The 26,310-nt window shown below is 40.5% G+C and overlaps 1 protein-coding gene and 1 pseudogene across 1 annotated transcript; one reads left to right on the forward strand and one right to left on the reverse strand.

Moving 5' to 3' along the window:
- The first annotated feature begins 1,826 nt into the window (after positions 1–1,826).
- On the forward strand, positions 1,827–4,846 carry LOC115729608 (annotated as a pseudogene).
- A 458-nt stretch (positions 4,847–5,304) lies between these two features.
- Positions 5,305–25,841, reverse strand: LOC115729609 (PH-interacting protein-like). Its single transcript, XM_048276932.1, is given in 30 exon segments — positions 5,305–5,787; positions 6,096–6,129; positions 6,132–6,153; positions 6,280–6,439; positions 6,441–6,561; positions 6,564–6,850; positions 6,949–7,000; positions 7,003–7,338; positions 7,373–7,806; positions 7,883–9,158; positions 9,262–9,307; positions 9,743–9,777; positions 9,780–9,801; positions 9,905–10,001; positions 11,063–11,133; positions 11,211–11,302; positions 12,682–12,756; positions 13,298–13,466; positions 13,610–13,688; positions 13,891–13,968; positions 14,084–14,187; positions 14,375–14,499; positions 14,580–14,680; positions 17,323–17,429; positions 17,522–17,599; positions 17,699–17,808; positions 18,387–18,526; positions 18,528–18,602; positions 24,235–24,393; positions 25,327–25,841. Coding segments are annotated over 30 exon segments (5,319 nt in total). The 5' UTR covers positions 25,686–25,841; the 3' UTR covers positions 5,305–5,312.
- Between the last annotated feature and the right edge of the window lie 469 nt (positions 25,842–26,310).

The following is a 26,310-nucleotide window of genomic DNA, read 5'->3' on the forward strand; positions in this document are numbered from 1 at the left end:
TGCAGTCAAACAATCAGGCAACATGCATCAAGTCAAGGGATTATATGATGTATCACTTTTCCACTATTACTGCTGCGCTGTGTGCTCTTGTAATTGGGGCTTTTAGTTTTTTTAAGTAATGCACTTGGATTTATCTGTTAAGATAAATCTTGATCTCTGATTCCTAACGTAATTCAATTTTAAACTTCGAATCTTTGCTATTTTATGAACAGCTTTACCCAAAAAATTAAGTCTTGACATATATTTTTCTTTCCATAAATTATTCGATATTTTATTTCTCTTTCCATATATATATTTATTTGCTTTTGCTAATAATAATGAATGAAAGAGGCCCTCCAATTTCAAATATTTAATACCTGATCTTGCACTAGATAGCAAAAATTTTAGGATGTCTTACTTAAGCAGTTAAGCAATATCAGATCCGACCATTAAATATACCTATATCTTCTATGCCCTTCCTTATATAGAAGATACTCCTGTAAAGAGCAAAGAGTAATTCAATTGGGTTGAGGATTTTTCCCTTTAAATTCACGTGGTTCACTCAGACAAATTCAATCTCGCACATTGAATTGCACTATACGATCTGATTGTGTTGAAATTCCAAGTCCGAACTAAAATCATATACATGACATCGATTTGCGTCATGTTCACAAACTAATACGGTGATGAAGAGACCAATTTCACGTGCAATAGCACAAGAGAGGAAGACATTGGTACTCTACGAATTTTTCGGAGTTTTTTTTCAGTTAGGTCCGTAAAATTTTTCAATTTTCGTAATAGACATATCGCGGTCGTGATCTTGACTAGCTATCAACTGGATCCATTTGTTTATTTTGTATAGTAAATGTCATATTTTATTTAATTTTTGTTTTAGGGATTTTTCTTCATCATGAATCTTAATCTCTTTTCCCTTTTCTCTGCGGGTCATGTCGGTGCAAGAGATTTAGATGCACACTTATTAGGAAGTTTACAGAAAGGGTAATGAAGATCATACTTTGTACTATCTGATTTGCTTCTCTTTTTTTTTATTGTCCCCTTTTTTAATGTTTTTACCACCAAGATACATTGTGTAAGCTGATTAGCTGTGAGGTCTTCATGAAGATCCAAAGGTGTGAGAAATTCTTGTGATGACTTTAAGACAAGAACCTGCTGCAATATAATTTCTTCTGTTGAGAACTTGATCACATGCTCTATGACCATCCTTGCACTTGAAGGTGGGATCTTTACCTATCAATTTCTCTTCTGATTCGGTGAGTCGATGATCTATCAATCCTCAAACTTGATCAAATGCTCTGTGAAGTCCCGGTCGGGAGTCGATGGCATAAGTTTGCAAGCCTGTCAACTTAAGGGGTTTATGTTAAACATTTCCTTTTAGGCATCTACAATGGTCGTAACGTTATAAAATGACTAGATTATTCCTATCCTATCGCCAAGCATGGTGCGAATGCTCACTTGTATCGTGTTGATAACACTGGAAGCAAAATACCATTATCATCTGAATAAAATTTTTTGCAGGTAGATGTTTAGTCTTTGCTAATGACTTTGTAGTTAATTGCACTTTTGTAAACTTACCTATATGCTTGTCATGCATGTGAGAAAATTTCCGTGTCGTGTCCTAGCTTGTTAAACAGATTTCAGAGAAATACCTACACAGCCGGTCTACTGAGAAAGGGGAGGTTTAAATAGGAGATGATTTGTTCTGATTTTATGCCTTAAATATCACAAAGAAGCCTCTGATTGCATGGCTTTTCACTGTTGGATTGTCTGCTCTTTGAACCCCAAACACAGAAGAGTCCCAGAAGATCCAATGATCGGTTCCATTCGCCATGGGAGCATGCAGACAGACGGTCTTGCTTCTCGCGATATTGGTTGCCGTGGGGGTCATCACCATATTCAGTCTCGTATGCTTGATTGCAAGGGCTTGGGTTATAGAGATGCACTTGCGAGCTGTGCTTATAAAGCAGATGGAAGCAGCTCAGCAAGCTGAGAGCAAGAGTCGCAGCAAGAGCAATGCCTTTGCTCAAGCCAGCCACGACGTTCACGTGTCTTTGGCTGGGATCATCAGCCTTATGGATGTAAGTTATGAAGAAGTTTCTCCTGGTTCGGAGCTCGAGAAGAACTTGAAGTAGACGGAAGCTTGTGCAAAGGACCTGTTGGGTAAAACCAGTTGATAAGCTTTTGTAGTTACTCGAGCAAGTCGATGGATTTCGTAGAACTTACAGTTCAAAAATTCCTTCTTTTTTTTTTCAGGTTTTTTGAATCGCATTCTCGATACGAGCGAAGTTGAGGCTGGAAAAATGCTGCTGGAAGAAGAGGAATTCGATTTGGCTCAGCTTCTTCAAGACGTGGTTGATCTGTATCATCCAGTGGCCATGAGAAAAGGTGTGGATGTAGTTTTGGACCCTACTGATGACACAGTGCTCAGACATTCAATTGTGAAGGGAGATAGAGGAAAGCTTAAACAGATATCTAACTTGTTGAGCAATGCTGTTAAATTTACGGATGACGGTCACATTTCCGTCTGGGCATGGGTTTGAAAAACCAGCTTAGAAATTCGACACTCGCTTCCTCTAGGAATAGCCAAGGGAAACGCTTGATGTGCTTGTTCTGTCAGAAGAAAGATGAGGACAGTGGCGACGAGGCTGTGAACGAATTCCGGCAAAGTCCTGATTCTGCGGAATTTGTATTCGAGGTGGATGATACAGGCAAAGGAATTCCCAAAGAGAAGCGGAAGTCGGTATTTGAGAACTATGTCCAAGTCAAAGAGACAGCTCAAGGACAAGAAGGCTCCGGCTTGGGCCTCGGCATTGTTCAGTCTGTGGTATGTTCACTATTTGTGTACCTCTTATTTATGAGCATGCCATATTCTGTATTACATTCTGTAACCATACTACAGCATTAGGACTATTAGCCGCTATAATCAATCGGAAGCAGCTTGCTTTATAAAACTGTGCTGCTCATGATCGAGGGGTTTCGTCTGGTGAAAAGAGAAATTATCATCATGCCATCTTTAATAGTATAAGCAACTATTCGTCTTCGCTAATCGGACACTGTACCAGGTCCGCCTCATGGGTGGAGATATGACGATCAGGGATAAGGACATGGACAAGAGAGGAACATGCTTCAGGTTCAATGTTTTCCTTGCCCCATGTGATGCAGGTGCTACAAAACTTTTAGAGGAAGACCTCGAGGCCGGAGATTATGGAGCAGCATGTCGTCTTTGGGCTAACTAGTGCCACTAGTCATGGACTGAGCTTTCGTAGCTCGAGCACCAAACAAGCGCGTAGCCCCAAGCCGGAAGGATCTCATGTCGTGTTATTGATCCAGAATGAAGAGCGCCGGAGAACCTGTTGGAGTTACATGGAAAAACTAGGAATAGAAGTTCTCGTGGCGAGCCAATGGCAGGATCTTCCTATGATTCTGAAGAAGGTACAAATGAAGGTCGTCATTATTGCGTACCATAGTTCTTCAGGGAAATCAGATATGTGTTGGAGGATTGAAAGATTGAGCAAATCCGCTTCGTGCAAGGAGGCTCCCGGTAGAGTCAGGAGCGCACCTCTCAGATCACTGGACGGAGCAGGGCACACTCTCCCTGTCTACAGGAGTCCTAGTCCCAAAGATCAAGCGGCCTTCATGCTACTTATAATCGACACAAGTGCTGGACAATTTCAACAAATATTCATGGCAGTGGCTGAATTTAGGAAACTCATTCCGAGCACTCGATGTAAGGTTGTGTGGTTAGATAAGCCAACAATGAGAAGTATTGACCAAAGGGTCATTAAGGGCTAGCTCGACCCAGACGATATCATCATGTCCAAGCCCTTTCACGGGACCTGTTTGCTTCGAGTGATAAGGCTTCTTCCAGAATTCGGGGGCTCAATGCAGAAAAGACCGAGCGAACAGGTGAAGGAGAGACGAGTCCAACATGCGGAAGCAACCGAACCTTTAGCAGAAGAAACTAGAAAAACCAGCAGGGAGAAACCTTTGAGTGGGAATAGATTACTGGTCGTCGATGACAGCGAGATAATGCGAAAGCTGGCTCTACGTAATCTTTCCAATCTTGGAGCAACGGTTCAGCTATGCGAAAATGGAAAAGAAGCTGTACAATTGATTCATGACGGTATTGATGAGCAAAGGGAGCAACGATTCCGTCCTTACGACTACATATTGATGGGCTGCCAGGTATAGTTTTTGGACTTTCGACCATTTCCAAATTCAGCCAAAGTTTGCCGTGATAGTAGAACATGATTAAACTGGCGAATCTATTAATGTAAGCAAGTTCTTAATCTTAAACTCCACTGAAGAGATCAAAAGATGTTTAGGCCTCTTGAAATTTTCCTTTGAATTCAGATAATGGTTACGAGATTTGAACTTTCTATAGATAACAGAAGTAACGTTAAGCTAGTATTTTCACTGCCTGTGTTTGTGCAGATGCCCGCAATGGATGGTTTTGAAGCAACAAGAAAGATCAGAAAGGAGGAGAATCGATATGGAATCCATACGCCGATCATAGCCTTGACTGCTCATTCTTCAGGCGCCGAAGTGAAGAAGATATTCGAAGACGGGGTGGATTTCCACATTGAAAAGCCTGCGAACGGGGTTCGCCTGATAAAAGCCATCAGTGAGATTCAAAGTATGAGGAGGAGGTCTGTAATCAAGTGCATCCAACGTTTAATATGCGGATCCTATGCAGCATATGAATCGGCTTGGACAGTACATGTTTCTATGTACAGTCGACATAGAATTTCCATACAAGATGGCCGGATATGCTTTTGTGAAAGTTGTATACCCTACCCAACAGCATAAGCAGTCAACGGTTTCTATGAACTTGTACAGATTGTTGTGAAGTTGCCAGGTTTCCTACAGGAACTACATTGTCATTAAATGATAAGAAAAAAAAAGGTTAAATTTCTCTCTCCGGCCGTTAAAGAAGTTGCAATATACGCTTGTCCAGATACGACATACAATGTTGTAGGCGCAATGTTTACGATACAGCCTGTGGAACCTCTTGCAAACGATAGAAGCAACTGTCAGGGTGATTTTCAAATTCTATAACAAGTGAGTTGCTGGTTATTAAAAGCAAACAGGATTTTTGCTAGCGACTCACCGTGTAGACCTCATCTTTGTGTCTCTGAAACCTGAAGGAGAAACCAAGAACAGAACGTACATCGAAATGAGAATGCCAAAGTACATTAATATCAGGCAATTTGATTAAGCAGCCACTTATATTGGCATTTAAAAACTAGTCTACCGCAATAACTAGGTTAATGAGCTCCTCGTACACATTCTAATCGGCATTCATTCTAAGAAGATTAATTTAATTTTGTTTCCTTTGAGTTCGCTGGTGGCTTCTTGGTGGCTTCAACATCATCTTCGGGAGAGCTCTCAACAAGGTCGTCCGGAACATCAGTGGGGACGTTATGTTTGGTGATGTATTCCTTGAATATCCTCATGCTTTCCTCATTCACTGAAGCCAGTTGCTCCGAAAGAGTGCAGCCATTAGCAGCTGCTGCAGAGGCATATTTTTCTGATCCAAGTTGAAGTTTGAAAAGGAACACGAGAATATAAAATCCCGTCAATGTCTTGGTAAACCAATCAGACAGGCGCCTCATCTCGACAGACGACTCAGCGTTTGTTACGAAGTATGATTGAGCATTGCGCATCAACTCGGTTATGTCATGCTTCACCGCTTCCACTCTCCGATAATAGTTGTTCTCCAACCTCAGCTGGATCAGTTCTGGATCCAAACCTACTGGACATCTGCGAAATCGAAACATTAAAGGGGTAAAAGAAGGTCAGTAATTAGGTTGACCACTGTCTCAAAACCAAAGAACATCATTATACATGACAATTGCACGAATTACAGAATCGACACCATAACGAAAGTAGCCGTGATCCTATAGAGGGACCCTCCATTAAAAAAGCTAATGTTTCAGCATATTGCCCATTTGAAGACTACACATTGCTTGCTAGTGGCTGAACCACCTCTGTTTGTAAAGAGAACTTCCGCAACTTGGTAGACCCATCAAAATTACACTTTCAAATTCATGTGTTTAAGCGACATGTCAGAAGATGGCTGGATACAGAGAAGTTACCTACTTGAAAAATCCAATTTCTGAGCGGCTTTTTCAACTTTTGATAGCCATAGTAGTCCTGCCACATTTGCACAAGAATACTTGTAAGCATCCAGACTCCCATTTCTAAAACTGATAAAATTTTGGATGCATGACAGGACAAGCAAACAGAAACTGATGTTGAGATATAGGACTGAAGACAAACCTGGTTCTTGCCAACTGAACGCTCTAGCTTGGAAAACATGGACAGGAGTTCATCTCGGGTCTCAGGATCTATATGAGGATGATCCCAGGATACTTCAAGATCATGTAATTCCCAAGGACTGTGCAGATGTTTTTCAGGAGGATCAGTCCTGTAACAAACAGTATCTTTCCCACGGACTGTCAGGAAACTCAGGTGACTTAACTTGTACAGTTGTTATTCGACCCTCCCACCAACTTCCTCCTGTCCCACTCTCATTTCTCCACCATACAAGGCACTTATCCTAAGGCTCCACTTTCTCTGCATAGAATTATCATACCATGTCTTTTCAACCAGAAAAGCAGGAAAATTGATCAGCTCTGGCAACATCAACTTGACTCTGCGTCCAAACACATTAGAAACATGATTCACAAATTTAAGAGTCAGTTTACAGCAGCTCTCCCCAGAGCCTGGACTATTGGCACAATCAAGAGCTTCAACCTTGCAAACTTCCACAGCACTCAGACTCCCTCTAAGCGACCTCCAAGGGCCAACATCTCGCAAGCAACTCGATTCGATGAACTCTTGATGTCCCGGAAAATCAAATAATCAATACATAATTGCTGTGGAAGCAGCTCGTAGAGCTTAGTATTCTTAGTAAAAACTACTCGCTGTAAGTAATCAAATGATACCTGTCTCAAGTAAACAACTTCATCGCCTAACTGAGGTGTATAGCGATAACCCTCAGCCATGACTTTTTCCTGAGATTCTGGCTTGACTTTTCCCCCCAAGGGAAACCTTGATCGTTATTATTACTCTCGCCCCTTTTATTCCTACTAGACCTTGGTCTGACCATCATTTTTGAACTGGACACCCAATCTTTATATACAAGCGGATCACGTGCTTTCCTTGAGGATGTCTCTGCAAACTTCGATGTCCCTGAAGTCTCCTGTCCTCTAACCTTGAAACTGTGGTGGATGATTTCTGGCTCTGTGGATGTTGCCTTCATCTTCAAGGACCTTGCTCTATGTATTGCATCGGTCGCAACTTCAGGGTAGTTGATAGCAATATTATCGGGGATCCCTGAAAGCAGCAAGACCTTCCTCCCTGCATTAACCAAGATCTTCCGCATCTGTGTCAGAGCTCTGTGGCCTTTCCCTGTCCAAGTCTGTATCAGACACCACCGCCTTTGAATTCAAGTGCAGTGGCTCCATGGAGGTCAACCGTTCAGCAAATGGAGCCTCTTCGGGAGATTCGGGGTTTTGACTGTGCTCCGCATGTGGAGGATGTTTTATGTTCCTATTGCTTGCATCGCCAGTTGAACCTTCGACTTCAGTGGATTTCACTTTCGATGGACCCCTTGTTTTGATTCTTAAAGCAGTTGATCTTTGTGGAGGATCCTCTACAACTGCACCTGAATTTCCATCTGGTTGGCTCTCCGGTGGAAAGTCAGCTGATGAAAATGTATGTGCACCCTCAAGATTAGCATGGTCATCTGTTCTTGTGAGCTCCCCAGGTTGGAATGCATCAGCTCCACACTTCTCCTCACCCCTGCAAGACAAAAGTTACCCATAATATGCTAGAACTTCTAGAAGTAAGATAGTTTAAGATTCCTCTCAGATCATACCTATTCAGATCAGTCTCATTTTCCTTATTCGCCCACCTTCCCCTAGTTCCTTCCGATGCATCAGTCGGCAAAAGGTCTGATCTCAGACGCACTGATGACCGCATCTTGACTTCTCCCCATCTGATCTCATTCTCATTGTCACCGGCAGATGCAATCAAGACGTCATCAATATTTTCAGGTACTTCTTTATCCTCATGTACATTACTCGAATTCACAAAATGAGAAGCTACATCATTGGATGTCGTAGCATTCATGTTCTCTGTCATTTCTTGAGAAAGATGAGGAGGTACATTCAGGAGATCAGCATCGTTGTGCATTATCATTCTGGTGTTTTCTGAAGGCACAACTTTCTTAGTGTCACGAAGTGAAAACTTCAGAACCAATCTTTTCCTGTTTCCAGCATTTGATTGGTACTCACGCAATTCATCAGGTTTGGTGATTGGTTCTTTGCCTTTTCCACCTTCCTTCTGTGCAGGGAAGTTCCTGTCACTATCGTCTCTTTCTTTGTTTCGGTTAAGCCCCTGTAACTCACTCTCGGACAATGAGTCTCCTGAGTTTTCAATATTTTCTCCTTCAGTAGACATATCAATGATTTCACAAATCATGTTCAAAGCATTCCATGCTGCAACATGCTGGGGCCTCAAATTATGTGCTTTGATAGACAGCCTCCCTGAAGATTTCCTGCGATTTTCTGATTTTTTATTTTGAGTATCCCTGGATGCAGAGCCTTCACATTCTTCCAAGTTCCTTTTCTTGACACGCCTTCCTGACGAAGTTACCCATTCAACCTTAAGAGCATATGAGGCTAGATTCACTCCCAAGAAAATGAAAAAAGAAAGAGAAAAAGAAAAAGGAATCGACTTAAGCATACAAAGAATTGCCTCAGTTCTATGCTTTTTCCTTCCTGCCCTACGGCGGCTATCTCTATGGCTTTGTTTGGTATCACTGTCTCCTGCCGTGCACTCAGGATCACTGAAAAATCCAGCACTTAAACTACCCCTCTCACCTTCACTTTCCTCAGTAACGTTGGACTCCGAGTCATTATCTTCACTGAAAATTTCATTTTTCGGTTCCCAGAAAACGGCATCAATGAACTCAGGTAAAGGTTCAATCATCCTTTCCAAATCCGCTAAGGGCAGCATCTGATACTCCTGACCAAGAGTAAAGTCAGGGCCAGCAACAAATCTAATGGTAGGAGGACGCCACTCAATACCCAAAGCACCAAGTCGTCATTGCTGGTATGTAGTTTGATAGGGTCCTGGATATGGAACCATACCTGGGATATAGAGGATCGGAGATTATGTTGTTACCTATCAATGTCTACAATTAAGCAATCTAATAATAAGCATGATGTAAAGAAACCACGTACTGGAGTCAACAAAGAGGATCCTGAACATTTCTTCGATGCGGTGGAAGTTGTGACTCCTGCTTATAAATATCTAAGACAACCGTACTGAAAGCATATTTCAAGGCAAATTCAGAAGGTGGCAGTACATGAGGTGCCAGAAACTTGCACCCTAGGTTTGGGTGATGAAATACTAGTTCATGATGCCTGAGCAGCGAGTTCTCAAGAGATTAGAACAATAAAGATAAAACAAGCAAGACATCCAAAAGCATCACTAAGATGACAGACTATTGTGCCCGCTGTCTCTAATGCACAAGCATCCCTTGCTAAGTGATTCAATGTCCAACTACTGACGGCTAAATATTTGAAGCTGATGTTTCATCAAAAGCAATTGACACTCTGCTGCTAAACTAGATGCCCACAATATGATGGCCACTGCAGATTCAAATAGATCCATAAATTTGGCCCAAACCCATAGATAGCACTAATAATCAACAAAAAACAGGAAAACTCACCCGATCAAGAACGTTTCCAACAGTGTCACGTATAAGGGGCGGTAGTCCCCAAGGAAGAACTGTACACAGAAAAAAGGAATCATGGATTTCTGAGAAAATAAAGGATGAAACTGCGCATGGAGTGACGAAAATAAACTAGCTCAAAACAGAATTTTCAGCGACCTGATCATATTTGGCATCCTTTTGGGATTTGCCTTCACCAGTGTTTATGAGATGTATTTGCCCATAATCGTCAGAAAGTGCAATTGAAGTCCCGTCCCTACATAACAAAGCTCTTTACATTGAAAAACATGTGCACTAAACTTCACCCAGTGACCCACAGTGCCAAAACTAACCAGAGGAGCAAAAATGAAAATTGAGAATTGCTATTGATCCACAGATAGAGAAATTCAGTCACGAATTGCAGAAAGACTTCAAGCATCAAACAGACAGTTTTGTGGCACTCTGATATAACATCAATTATCGGAAATCAGATAGTGCGAAGAAACCGAACATCGTTATACTCACTTGAGAGCCCTCCCTGTTAACAATTAGCTTAGGATTTAACTGTTAGTTGTTAACAAGTGAATTTCATCGTTTTAGCTTTGCTGGATGTGAGTTGTGTTCCAACCCCGCTGACGTTTTAGTTGCTTATAGTTCACTGAGATGACAAGTTATGAGCATCAGCACGGCTCTTAAAGGCAGTATGCCCTGAGTCCTTGATAGATTCCATATATGGCTACTATTGAATGTGAAGGTACAGAAACAGCAACCTTTATCTAGTTCTATTAGCTGCAATTGCCCATGTTACTATTTCAGTAACTAATGCATCCCAAGCAACTCAACAACATGAGATCGACTTGTTTCTCCAATTCTCCACCAATCATTACTGAATTGTTCCGAGTAATCTTTGAAAGACTGGGATACTAGGTTATTTCTGAACTAATCCATATTCGATCTTTTCTACAACGAGCTATGAAAGACTCTGATGCTTAGGTTATTCCTGGCTTCTGAGACCCCATAAGCCTCTTCGTACAAACATCAGGAAAGTTTATAATGGTCCACAGATAGCAGAAAATAATCTGAATCAACCCAAGCTAATTATGAGCTGCTTGCAAAAGAATTGTCAGATGAATACGAATGACAAATTATCACAAGTAGAGAAAGCATCCCAAGGCTCAGGAATGAAAATAGAATTTAAAAATTGAAACAGCAGCAAGGGAAAAAGCCTCTTGCTCCTCTCTGTGGGTGCGTGCGTGCGTGTGTGTGTGTGTGTGTGTGAGAGAGAGAGAGAGAGAGAGAGAGAACCATTACTCAATTATAGAAAATATCCAAACTTACGGAGAAAACTTTCCATCAACCAGCTTCACGCGCCCAATTTCATACACCCGAATAGGTCTGCCTTCCCATATCTATAAAGAAAAAGGAAGTATCTGAAACAGCGTATTGACGAACAGGAAAAAGCATTGGCATTAATAGTTTTGAGAACGATAAAACTCAGATCCCAAACAATTGCTTTTCCATCATACCCAACTCTCATAGCTATCCGGGGATTGAATGGATGAATATCTAGCACTTAGGCTGCAAGTGAACAACAACTAAGTGCCGAGCCAGAGCCTTTTAAGTCAAATCAGATAGTAGATTGGATGAAATTCCAGAATAAAGATGTTAATCCGTAACTATCACAAGGCTCGATCCAACTGACACTTTGCAGATACAGAAACCCCTTTATCCACTTACACTAGACAACTTGTGACAGCAACCCATAGCTCTGATACTAGACTGCAGATTAGATTCTATGGAGGCCATAATTTGCGCTCTCATTTACAATCTTTTAGATGCCTCGTCTCCTCATGTATTTTCTTTGTATATTCTGGCAATTGTTACATCATATCTGCCCTCACATGGACGAGTCACAGACATCAACTAGGCAATCCACACATTTATAAATCAACTATAAACTCATCACATTAAGAAACAGAAAAAAGAAATCTGTCAAACAAAGGAGCATTCTCGAGAAACCATCAATTTTGATATAGGATGCACTCCTTCAATTACTTAGTCGATTGTGCTGGTACTCCTTCTCAGTCAAAGACACCAGACGACAACATTTTCTTGTGAGTTTGTAATATGTTTTTTCATGTTCACCTGGATTCTTCCCTTGCAACTCAGATTCTAATTCACCCTTAGGTCTCAATGATAAGTGGGCGTCTAGTTCAATTGAGAATTTTCTTTTTAAACTTTAGATGCTCTTGTGCAAAACTAAAGAGCAATCCCTTCTGTAGCCACTTCAGCAGTTCTCTCCTGATGGAACTTCTTCGACTCTGAAGAGTCAATGGCAGTTTGGGACAACATGAACTGAGTTTCCACACTCTCATCCTCAAGCTTCTGGTCAATTTGGTCCCAGGGTTCTCAGTAATATGAAGGTTAACAAAGGGGTTTTCCTGCTTGATCGATTTCTTCATTTGAAGGAAGATCTCTCGTTTGATGATCATTAACAAGGATTTGCCCACCATTGTGAGACAAGCAGCAAAAGAAAGAAGAAATTAATTGCTCCAGAGGGACCAGGCTGCAATTGGACTTCAGCATATCATCATATATTTTGCAGGAACATCCTTTATACCCATGAAATTCAACAGACATGTTCAGAAAGTTACACCATCCACATAGATATCTGAATATTACCTTTCAGACAAATTAAATAATATGCTTCCAAAGTCCGGCAGATGTTTTCTACATAGATTCTTTGAGGGGTGGGGATAGTGCCTATAAGGCTTGATGTGCCAAAAGAAGAAACTGATAAAAAACTAACCAGAAATCCACAGTAAAGGAGAAATTGAAAAGGAAAAAGGCCACAAATGGAAATAGAAAACGATAAGCATGCTGCTGCACAGACAGATTGTAGGGAAATAAAACAAACCAACTGCTATAACTTAAACACAACAAGATCAAGAAGTGACTTACGGAGGCACTATGACCGGTCAAACAATGAACTAAACTACCATCACCAGCATTCCACACACATATCCGACAGTCTGCCTTGATAGTAAAAAAGAACAATTATAATAAATGCCGAATAAAGAAAAACCTGAAGAAATCAGAGGGACAATAAAGAGATGAGCCGTAGCTGAATGACTAAAAACAAGCAGAAATTAGATACATTAGTTGCTTGACAAATGATTAGTTCATTTACAAACTGAAAAAATGCAACAAGACAGGGAGGCAGGCCAGATTGTGTAAGAGACTGGAGGAAGGACCAAGATCTTGCACTCAAACAAGAAAAGAGAACGGTTATTGCTAGTCATTAAAGAACATTGAATGTTTATCAAGACAGTCAAGTCCTAAGCAGACCGCCAAGAATCACACCACAGGGTGCAATCTGATAGAGGGAAGTGACTTCACCATTTGTGGAGGATTGTACATATTTTATGAGAGAGATGAGGTTCCATCTAAACAGAAGGATGCCACATAAAAGTAGCACATGAGTAAAGAATAACTGCAATAAGAGTCTTCATCGGATTTAGACAAGGAAATTGCGTTTTCATACAGACATGCTCTAGTTCAATAGGCCTCTACCCATAATAGCTGCAAGAACAAAGCGATTATCCAAACTCCACACAATCATATTAACACCACGAGGAGTCGGAAGAAATCTCTGACGTGGACCTCCTCGAGGAGGTTGAGGCGGCAAAGGGGGAGGTGGAACTTTCAAATGGTACGCTCGCACCCAACGTCCACCTTTTCCCTATAAAAGCAAAAGGGATTATTATACCTCAAAACAAAAACCCCCAAAAGATTGATCAATAATGCAAAAGCAAAATGAAGGAAAATGCTCCATCAAATTCACAACTGACAGTTTTCTCGTTGGATTTTCTAGAAAGTACTCACATTGGATTTGCGGGATCTCGGCACCCATATAATTGCGCTTCCAACACGAGAACAAGTGACAATGTTGTCATGACAGAACCTGAGAATCTCGGCATCATGAAGGCATGTGAATTTATTTATTTATTATTTTTTTTTTGTGGTCGAAGAAGGCATGTGATTAATGCATCAACAAAGGAAGGGTTAAGCAAGCAGCCACATATTAAACAAATGAAAGCGGACAATTGCCATTTGGAGTGTCATAAATATGCAGTCAATTTTCATAAAATAACAAGACAAGATACCATGAGTTTCTAAACTTTGGAAAATTATCCTCCTTCAAATTATCAGACATTGACGATCGGGGAGCCACAGACCAACCACTGCATGTACAAAAGAAACCAAGTAAGAGCCAGAGCAAACTTTGGCCAAAAGGAAAGATCCAGTGACAACTGCCAAGTGAAAAAGAAAAAGGTCTAATTTTCGTGATTAACTAACCTAAACTGGACATAATTGACATCGTTCTCATGCCCACATAACACATCCATCTCATGAACCGGTCGTTCTGGATTGTCTGCGTTGGATTTACAAGCATTCCAGACCTGCAATATGTGTATATATATCTTCATAAGAAATCATGACAGAGAAAAAAATAAAGTGACCGTGACAGAGTCTCCAGCACAATTATTTTTTCTCATACAGTCCACATCACTTACTGGTATGATACTAAGAACAACATAAATTATAGATATAAGAATGTCAATATAAAGATTACAAGAATAAACTTGCCCTTGCAAAGCTGTCAGAGCTACCAGTCACAAATACAGTTCCATTGGCATTGTAAGCGCAGCATAGTATTTGGTGGCATTGTGGGGCAATACTAGAAGAAAGTTCATTGTTCGAAGGACCGTTGCAGCGCAACACGCTTGAGAGTTTTTTAAGCTCATACTCATTGCCAAAACCAGTTTTGAAATGACAGATCTGGAAGCAAATATCTGACCGGCAATAGCATCTGGTGGTTTTGGCAGGTATAATCTTGGAGTGCAGTGAGAATACCTAGCATCCCAGAGTCGACAAGTTCCATCATCTGATGACCTACAAAAGACAGAAACAATGGCTTAATAGAGATGCTGAAGGAAAATCAGCAACTCCACAGTCCTGATAAAGGACACTTCATAAATTGGAGGACGAACATGCTGCATAACTTGTTGGAATAAATATTTTACAGAGGCAAAATCATAGTGCTCCCTGTGTTTTGTCCAGTGTCTTTGGAATTCCAAACAGAGCCCACCTGCCCGCCTTCCTTATAACAAACCATATGCCTCATTTGTGATCCACTTGACTTGGAGATGATAAAAGCTCCATTCAAAACCAGAAATAGCAACAACTGCTGGTTAACTAATCGTGTCGTAGAGTGATAAAAAATAAACCCTAATTACTAACTGTAGATAGTGATAAGAAGGGGTTGAACCACAGGGAAAAATAAGGACGGATTTGAGTTTTTTTTACTAAGTAATTTAGTCTAATGCTAGAATTCAGTTAATTAAAATAAAGTGTAAACAATTACGAGAAAACTATCCCGAATCCACGATACGTTCTTATTTGATTAATCTCTTTGTTCGCACTATCAAACCTAACAGGCTACAAGCTTGCTATAATCATGAAGATAATCTACGACCTAACCTTGTTATAACCTATCTTATCGATCACTATCGTCTTTCGCTTTCCAAGCTTAGAGCGCTCGGAATCGATCGGATATAGATTATCATCGGCCTTGATCACAAATTGCAATTAAAACTATTGCTTGGGTATGAGATTAGAATCACAGAGACTAAAATCATAAACTTGATTTAACAATAAAATTCTTGAATGAAATAGATGAAGACGTAGTCTCTCCCAAACAATCAGTGCAATACCAAAAAATAAATAGAAAGTTTAGAATTCAAGCAAGAAGTATCGTTTCATCTACACTCAAAGACGACAGAATAAATTTAGCTACTCATGGAGGTGATTGACGGAGAAGAAATTGAAGAAGAAGCCATGGCCGAAGTGAACACGTTGCTTTCTTTGCTTTCTGCCTCTTCTTCTTTTATTCTCACGTTCGTCGTCCCTCCCGTATCTGCAGTAGTCACCTCTGTTATATTCTGGGATCTCATCGTGATTGTCTTTGATTTCGGCCTATACTCTCAATCAAGAGCTCATGGAAATCCAAACCTGCTAAAGATAAGATTTTGCAAAATTAACTATGGATCTTGGATTTTAGGAAATATCAAGTTTACAAAATCTCTGCACCTAGAGAATATTTCAAATTCGATCTTCCGCTCCCGTAATCAAAATATCAGCCAAATAAACTAATTTAATTATTAATATTTATTTGAAACCCATAAATTAGATACAATTTTTAGGTATAAATATGGATCGATCATTACCTCGGTTAAAGGCAACAATAACAACCACCAAACCCTTCATACTAAGGGAAGCGTACTACATGGATCCTTTCACGCCATGGAGCTGCACTCAAAATCATATCCTCCCACATATCTATTCCTTAAAGCACAACCGTAGGTCCTTCTGTCTCCTTTACCATGCACCTCCATCACAAGGTCACTCTTTTTACCGAAGGACCTGAATCTACCACTTCACGTGTCCAAACCACCTACAGAGGAACTCTCTCATCTTATTCTCAACTCAAGTCACACAGACCTCTCCTTCGAACGTTCTCATTCTGATTTTCTAAAGTTCACCAACTCCTTCTAGACTTTCAACTCTGTTACACTCTTTCTGTGTGCATGTCGGTACTTTTTGCTAAACCATCACATATGTAGGGTTCATTTGAAAAGGATTATGATAACAAGTGCCTCAGGAGCAATTGTTAAACACCTCAATGAAGAAACTCTGTTACTTCCAATGCACCGTCTTCCTCTTGTTATATGTAATTAGTTTCATTGGAAACGAAAACATTTCCTTATTAAGTATGGTAAACCACTTCCCCAGCGCATTCGTTAAAAAGATCCATCTTAAAAATGCTAAGGTACAAAAACTCAAGAAAGGGAATGAAGAGGTAAAGAGGTGAAGTTTGCATATCAACTATAAGTTCGCATTGACCGCTACCTATAAATTGTATTAGCTTTGAATTTGAACTTGTTGTCAATCATTGCATTTTAAGCACCATAACCCACAAATAACAAGAGAATAGTGAGTTACGTATTCACTAAAACTGCATAAAATAATTACCCGATCATTCTCTAGATTTGATTAAAGATCTGTTATGTACACAATCTTTTTTGTACCTTTTCTTCTAGTTTTCTCAATGTTTTTAATTTCAAAATGATAATGAGTTGCAAATACCTTGTTGGCCTCAATGGGGGAGAACTAATTAGTGGAATTTGGAAAATATTGATTTGAATCCCATCATGTTGAAAATCAACTATCCCCCTGTCCTAGCTGTTGGAGCATCAAAACAAATACTGTCTGATTGTAAACAACGTAATCCACTATCCCCGATAAGTTGGCTATCGTGACTCAAGAAAGACTGTTATTATATGGTATATAATTTAAATGTTTTAAGCAAATGATGTCTTGGTAAAAGGTATAAATTGTATCAGTCCTAAAAGTTTGAACATGGAGAAACTACATAAAGAAAAAATATGAAATGAACAAAGTCATCAACCTTAAATATAGAATCACAGAAGATGAAGTAAAACATTGGAAAAGAAACAAAAAGAACAGGGTCTCACGATAATAGCTGATATACTGCGCTGGGCCTGGGATTAAATGCAATAGCAGTGACAGCTCCAGTTTGCCCCCGCAGGACTGAGATTGGGAATCCATCAGGTAAGCGCCACTGTAAAGCAAAAGAATAATAACAATCGTGACGCAGGAGGTGCATAATAAAAAGAAGTAAGTGCACTTAGATACGGAGTGAGGCATTCTTACAACTCGAATAACGAAGTCATTTGAAGCAGATGCCACCAGGGCATTCTTTAAACTTACAGCTAGATCGGTAATATCACCCTTCAGATTTTGCATGAACAATGAGGAAATTAGCAGTTATAGCGGGGTATAATGTAAGCTTCGAAAACTGATTTCATTATGCAGAAATTATAAACTAACTTCATGTCCCTGGCAGCTTGCCAAACAAAACGCAGTTTCCATTGACCAGATCTTCACAAGACGATCATCTGACCCCGTGATGACATATCTTCCTGACCAATCGAATGTTGCTGCAAGATACAAGTACGTAGGGAAAAATATCTTGGTGAATCCATGCTTTGTCGTTTGAGTCCACTAACAACTGCCCCAGTAGTAATAAACTTCTGGGATGTAACTCGACAGAGGACCGACTAGACGACTAAATCGCCTTCTTGCCACAAGGCTCAAGGACACACGAGCGGAAGCAGTCAAAAAGAGAGGAATTTTAGAAAACCTGGTATTCCCAGGGAATTGCTAGTAAAATCAGACAAATGTCTGGGAAACCACAATTACTAGAAAACAGTCAGCTTGTCCTTGGTTTCCAGCAAAGGGAGGGGAAAACTACCCAAAGCATAGTCCACAAAGTGGGCATGTGAGAGGAGGGGAGAAAAGGAAGGAAGAAAGATTGTCAAAAACATGATGCAGTTTTACAGTAGGTTACTACCTTACATCTTCCAACTAGAAAACGACAAAGCATTTTAAAGATTAAAAAATGTCATAACTCTGACTGTTGAGAATGAAATAAACAAATGCAGCATACTCCTGAATCAAAGAAAATAGAAAAGATGAAGACATCCCCACTGTCAAATAAATTATCATGAAATCCTACCACAATAGACAGCAACTCGACGTCCCCTTAGCTTCTTAATATTTTGCATCCTTTCGACCAACATCAATGGCTTTACAATGGCATAACATGCAGAGTGAATTGATGGGGCACGATGGTGCTTTCTAAAACCTCCCACATATGCGGACCTGATCAGCCCGCATATGTGGCCAGCACAAGTAAGCTGGTAGACGCTTAAGTTGCTTATTGATCTTGCTCCTAGCAACTGTAAATCATCCATCAGAAGTTAAACTTCTTATCGGTTGGTCATATTCAGAGTGTATTTATTAGAGCAAGCTAAGCTCGAAGAAAAATGTGATGTCAACCTTTACAGATGATACTATTCAATATAGAAAAGTCAGAATCCACAGAATAATGAAAATCATTTAAAGAGCACGTTTCATGCATTATCCCTTACATGACACTACAGAGAGAACTAACGAAAAAAAAAACAAGGCTACATGCAGAAATGCAAGCTTAAGTCTCATAAATGCCATTCGAGGGACAGGACAGAAAACCTCAATCAAGAACAATTCAGAACAGTAGACCACTGCTGCAAGAAAACTGACTATTGTAAAAATGAAGATATAATAAAAAACTATCGCATGAAGTGGATAACGAACCTTCTATTGATGCACTTTCAGGAAAAAAAAAAGAAGAAGTATCATCTCACTCACCAAAGATAGGCCACAAATATGCATATTAATAACTTTATCGACCTTTACCTAAATACAGTTACATAAAGTAGCATCACTATGGTGCTAATCAAGAAAAGTTACTAAAAGAAAGTCACTTTCTTGCCCAAAGATAAAAGTGGACCTCCAAGGTGAGAAAGACAAACAGGCCAGAATAAACTGAAATCACAGCACTTGGCAAAACACCACTCATGCATAAAAACAGGAATAGAGACCTCCAGATTTTTTTATATCTGTAGACACATTTATTGCCTTTTGCTGCCCACTATAGAAGCTTTTCCCGCTTTTTTATAATGGAGGAACCCTACTAGAAAGATGGGAACAGCAGCTTAACCATATTTTTCTTACATAGGCCTAACGAGATGTTCATACAAAACGTCTACCGCACTGATATGTGGCGCACCGACGTGAAGAGTGTCCTCGGCCATCCACCTTTTCTACACATTTGCTCTTCATTTGTAACACACATGCCAATCTGGACATGCCTTTTTATGTATAAGTTGCACCTTTAAAGTCTGCAACATGACTCGAACATTTTGCACATGTCCATCATTGAGACCTAACATGAATGTAAAAAGTCTGCAAATTCCAAAAAAAGAACTTATATTGAACACAATCTGCACCTGATGAGTCTAATGTGGATCGGATAAGGATAAAGCAGTTGTCATGCAAAGCGCGAATACAAACATCTTTTGGACTTATCTACATAGTTCATGACCAATATAAATTAAGATAAATAACAATGGAGGAATCGTAGAATACATATAAATAAGATCAATCATCTTGATGTATTTAATCTAATGAGCTCACACAATAAGTACTTGGAAACCATCATAAAGGTAATAAATTGCATGCGCTAATGCTACGTCTACCATAACCTAAGTGAACTGTACGGATGCATAAAAAAGAGTGAATTTACTCATATATCCAACAATGGACATGCAAGGGACTTGAACTTATTCATAGAGTATGTTACGTTGTGATAATTTTAAATATACCATATATTTGAAGTACATAATATTTAGATTAGCTCACTAATTAAATGTGGTAAACCATACTTTGTATCTTCAGTTCATCCATAGAGTATATTTGGCTGCCATCTATACGTTTTTCCCCTCTTAATTTAAATCAATTAGGCCTAGCATAAAACTAAAGTACGCTTTTGCAGTAGTTTTGATTGTAAGTTTTTATACTACGATGCATTTGAATAAAATGTGGAACCTGTGCGAGCACAAGGCAGCAGACTAGGATATAAACTTGGGTTTTGCTCAAACTGTTGCGCCACCACCGCGCCGGTACGTGGCGCATCCCTTGTCTGTCCTCATCTGCTCTTTTCGACACGTTTTAACCTTCATTTTCAACACGTATACTTGTGACGCCCGGGATTCTACGTTGGAATTACCCTTGGATGCTAAATGACCATTTTGCCCCAGGTCAAGATTGAAATTACCAAAATGCCCCAAGATAATTTAGGAAATGACAATTTTGCCCCGAGATCTTCATGAATGCCAAGACAATGAAATAAATGAGGTGGGACCCACTCTTATCTCTTCCCTCTTGGTCAAAGGTGGCAACATCTTCTCTCTCTCTCTCCCTTGGCTGCCGACATATCTCCCTCCCTCTGCCTCTTCTCTTCATTTTTCTTCTTTCCTCTTCCTTTTTCCTTCATTTTTCTTTTGACCAACGACACCACCGAACACCACCACCACTGTACACTACCTCCAGTCACAACCGCACAACGTTGACGCCACAAACGAGCCCGGACAGCAGCCCGACGCCTCCTCAGCTCGCAACTCCCCTGTTCTGCTCCCACCCTGCACCGCTGCTGCTCTGCTGTTGCTGCAGCTATCCCGGTCGCCTCCAGCCACCTCAGCCAACCTCCGGCTACCTCACACCTAACCGGAGTCCACCTGCCCCGACGCCTCCGTCCAATCACCTGAAACCCCGTGGAACAGCCCTGACCAGTCCTCCCCTGCCTTTGCTCCCCTGTTTTCTGCCTGCGCCTACTTCTATTTCAGTTCGGCCCCTGCTCCGGCCACCGTGAGCCACCAGCAACCTTCACTCCGACCACCAGCCTTTCCTCCGCCAGTCGTACACCTTTATCAACTCGTGGAACCCCTCAAGCCGCCGAGAGCAGCCGCCACAGCCACCACCGACGCGCCTGCCCTGTTCTGATCCGGAGTGCCCTGTTTCGTGGGCTAGTGTGCTGGGCCGTGGCCCATTTTGGTTACGACCTGTTCCCAGTTGAGCTGGGCCGTGTCCGAGAGCCTAGGCCGTATCCGAGAAATTTGGCCCGTGTGATCGGGCCATGTCCTGGAACGTGTGCCCTTGTGTCCGGGACCGTGTACCGAGTGTACCGAGCCTGTGTCCGAGATTTTGAGCCGCACGATCAAGGTTTTGGGCCGAGTGGCCAAGTTCGTGGGCCAAGGTCCAAGCCGTGTTCGACGTTCATGCCTGAGGATTTTCAAGGATTGTCGTCGTTCTCGCCTCGGGTAATTGATCGTGAGTCGACCTCTAATCCTTGGTTAGGTCGTTCGTTACGTTCAGATTAATTTATGTAGATTATTAGGTGTTTAGGTAGTTCGATGAGGGCCGATTTAGGTTAGAAACTTGGTTCGGGTTCAATGGCCCTAACTGGTTAAGTTAGTCCGGTTAGCTAGGGTTCCGTGGCTAATTAGATTTAATTGATTAATTGAATGATTGTTATTGCTTGATTGCAAGCGAGCAATATGTTAGAGACGAGTAAACGTTCGGTTGACGAATCGGATTGGTTAATAATGAATTTATGTACTAATCGAGTCTAAATAAGAGAGATTGGATCGAATTCTCGTATTGATATGCCTGGCCTTGCTTGAATCGATCGTTATATCGATTGTTTGGTTGAATTGATTGATTATCTATCGATTCATTGGATGTTCGATTTGGGGGTTAATCGCCTTGTAGTGCACGCAGAGTTGAGTGGATAATTACGTGCATTCGTATGACCACATCCGGCATTAATTGCATGTATTAGCATGAAAACGGCATTGGGCTGAGTCACGAACACATCGTGTGAACATATGGCTAAAAATGAAATTATGAACTGATGGGTTGCCAAGTGTGTTTGAATGGTCATATAATGGATCTTCCCCGACAATGTCATGTCGTGTCGATCGAAATTCCACGACTTGTTAGATGCACGCCTTTCGGTGTCGTCGGATTGAGCAGATGCCGGTCGTAGCTTGTAACGAATCGAAGCCCTTATAGGGATTCATGGTAGTTCCGTCGGATTGAGTAGATGCCGGTCGAAATCACACGGACTATCAAATGCCATCCCGGAAGTAAGGGACGACGCTTGGTCCTACCGGAAGAGCACCGACCGTCCAGTGTGCTATGTACCAACTGTCTAGTGCAAGGCCAAACGGCCGTTAATAATTAAACTATATGCAATTGTGACTCGTTCATGGGCAAGTGTGAGCATCTTGACTATGAAATCTAATATGGGACGGATTGAGTAGAACAACGAAGGCACATATTCGCACATGTCCGAGTTATCATTGCATTTTGTGTGGTAATCTAGTGGATGAGTTGCATGTGGTTGAGATATCTGCATTGAGGTATGCGATTGATTGATAAGAAGTTTTGGATGAGTTGATGTGATTCCTAGCCCGTGAGTTGATTGATATGACTGTCATGTCATGTTTTGCATTATATTATGTGTGGCTTCCGGCGGGTAAGCTCGTATGTGACTGAAAAATTTATACTATGATTCTGTTACTACTTACTAGGGGTTCTAAGCGAATCAACGCCATAGCCGAGTTTAGACATTGACTCGCTGAGATTTACATCTCACTCCATCGTTGTTAAACCATTTTCATGTTCTAAGTGATGGAGCTAGTAGTTCTTTGAAAAAGCGACAATGACGAGAGTGACGTAGCCTTATTTGGAGTAGATACGAAGTTGATCCTTCCTCGCCCCGAAGTATGGGGCTGATTAGCGGGTCATCTCGGTTGGCCTGTGACGTGTCTGTAAATGAAATCATGTTTTTGAATTGATGCGTTTTCCTACTGACCTATCCCTTTCTTATATTATTGTCCGGGAGCATTATACGTTTACGTATGTGTAGTTAAATATCAAGGGTTGGTAGCGTGCTTGGGACTCTATCCTTTTGAACCCGAGGGATGAGTAGGCGGGGATGTCGCGTGCTTGATGATCGGGGTGTGACAATACCAATGTGGGGATGCATCTTTATCTAAATTGAGCTTTCGTGATCTATATTTTATTTGTCTACTTTGTTTTGCCCTCAAGTATAATTTACATGTCTACAATTGAGAACTATTAAGACCATACAAATCTAAGAAAGTAAAAAACACTTGGAATAAATTTAATTCACAAACAGTTGGATAAGAAGGCTTATGTTAAATATGATTTGTCCACACTTGGACTAAAATGATGATTATAAAAGGTTCGCTGTTGTGCAAGGTGCAGACCAAGTCTCTTCAACTCATCTATATAACTCATGAGCCCACTATGACAAATCCCATCTAGGTGTGGTTTGTTCTTTATTGTCTAAGACCTCAAATACTTTATGTGTGACTAATTCTTGAGAACATGAAAATAAATAGTCCAAAAAATGACCAAATTCTTTTGTTGAATAAAATTTGATTGTGTGTGTTGTCATGCAAAATGTAGATATATAGGAGCTCTTAAGCTTATCAATATAACACATCACCTCACCATTAATTTGAGACAAATCACATTTAGGTCAGTGTGATATGTCTTTTAGTGTCAAGTTTATCTGCTCAAATCCGTTGTGAGCCTCCTCTATTTGGCAACAAATTTGGCCATTATGAAGTATTTTCTGGGTGCCTATCTGGATCCTCCTTTATGTGCAATCAATCTTTTAGTGTCTAGTTCATCGGTTCAAATCCTTTGTAAAGCCTCCTCCTCTATTATGAAACATAAGTGGTCCGCGAATAAATGAAAAAAAATAATTACACATATATGTGGTAAGCTGAAAATAAAAATTAATAGGTCCATTGTTATGTAAGGTGCAAATAAAATAGTATGCACAGGACATATTACAACTGTAAACAGGCACAATATTGCTCACATAAATGGATTTATTTTATTAGAAGAAACAATGCATAGGAAATCGAACTACCATGAAACATCACATACCATCGAACAAGGAAAAGGAACCAACTCCCAGCAACGTTGGAACATCAGCAGCGCTGAGTGCATCTATTCCAACCTTGTCATGCACTAAATGGCCAGTATGCCGCATCAGTTGCTTGAGAAGCTTAACCAAGTGGTCTTTCCCAATGTGCGGACACCTATTTACACACAATGTAAGATGGTTAAATTTACATCATCTAAGTAGGATAATATGAAGGAGCACGCTATGGTTAGTAATGTTGGAATATATAAATATTAAACCACGCCTTCTTCTACAAGCTTAAGCTTTTAGAGCAGTTGGTTGTGGTTCTAACATGGTATCAGAGCAGGTGGTCCCGAGTTCAAATCTTTCCAGGCCCCTATTTGCCTCCCCATTTGAATATTTCCACGCTTAGTCTGGTCTTTGCCTAGGGCTAAGCGTGAGGGGGAGTGTTGGAATATATAAATATTAAACCACGCCTTCTTCTACAAGCTTAAGCTTTTAGAGCAGTTGGTTGTGGTTCTAACAAGTAACACCGATAGGATAATATGAAGGAGCACGCTATGGTTAGTAACACCGATGTCTCATGCTTTTAAGATAACTACAGCCTGAATCCCTTTCACGCTTATGTCACGTCGAGGTACTGCAGAAGAAAAAACTGCAAAATCCGAATTCAATGTCCTTCTGCATGTCACTTTTGATCTGTTCTTTCCCCCTCAAACTCTACCCCCACCACGTGAACATTAAGAAAGGTTTTGATAAGTCTCGGATTGATTAGAACGGTCAATTATAGACAAGACCATGAATTACAAAAAAACTGGGCTTGGATATTAACAATCATCATTTAAATACTCAATAACCAGCAAAAGAAAGACACAAGAACAACTCCAGGTAGTAGGTCATGACATTATATCTAGCTTCTATCGCTTCATATACTATTCGAGATAAAGCAAACTTATAAAGCACGAGGTTATACAAATACACTGCAAAGATGTTGTGTGATTGCGTGAATTTATAAATGCAAATCACACGGTTGATTCACTTGGACGATAAGATTTAAAAGTCTTTTGGTGTGAAAAGGTAACAGGCTAGAAAGTAGAAGCTGACATACCTTTCCACCAGATTACTGTAATTTAAAGGGAAAGAGATGCCATCATCATCCTCATTCCCACTTCTTATTCCACTCCTAGAAGCCCAAGCATGATACCTTCTAGGAAGCAGCTGATGCTCCAAAACTTCATTCCAGAGTTGGCCAAAGGTCCTCTGGCATGGACCAATCGACAGAAAATGCATGATCAAGAAGTATATTTCGTTGAGGTCTACATCGACGTCAGTCTCAACAGCATGACCAGAAGCTCTCACTGGCCTTCCGGTTTCAACCAGTTCATGCACCTTATTATAGAAAATCAAAGGTCCCATGCCAGAAGAAATTGCTCCAACAGAAGAAGCACACTTCGGGAAATCCATCATCTACTAGAGGCTGAAGCAACAAGACAAGCACTCGTTCACCACTCTAGGTAATTAAGGATGCATCCAGAAAAGATAGCCATTAACAAGAGTATCAACTTGTCAATGCAATTCTTCTGAAGGAATGAGGATCCGAATATGCCATCGATCAAAATTCTAGAACCATTATGTTGAACCTTCGATTCAAAGCAACAGAAACATGAAGCTAGCTAGAACTACATATCTATGTTGTTCTTTCTTATGTTATCCAGACATTAATTGTGAAAAGCATCTTCTTTGTCGCTATGTCCTGGGAAAGATGTGATGACCATACCTATTCCAATTCTTTTTGGAAGAAAGACTCCCAGAGAATAGGATAACAGCATGCTTGGATGGTAGTGCTGTTTTAGCACTTTGAGTACCGGACATTAGAGCAATTAACAATAAACAGTGTCTTCATCTACCACCTCAAGCTCTAGAGAAATACAGTATGGGCATTAAAAGAAAAGTCACAAAAAGAATAATATGTATAAAAGCAAATCATAAAAATGTTACTCTTGATCAATACTGCAATACCATATTTAGATGACCGCTTTTCCTCTACAACTTAAATTGAGATACAGACCGTAATATGTCAAACATGTTCCTT

This window comes from Rhodamnia argentea, chromosome 1 (genome assembly GCF_020921035.1).
Source record: "Rhodamnia argentea isolate NSW1041297 chromosome 1, ASM2092103v1, whole genome shotgun sequence".
NCBI lineage: Eukaryota > Viridiplantae > Streptophyta > Magnoliopsida > Myrtales > Myrtaceae > Rhodamnia > Rhodamnia argentea.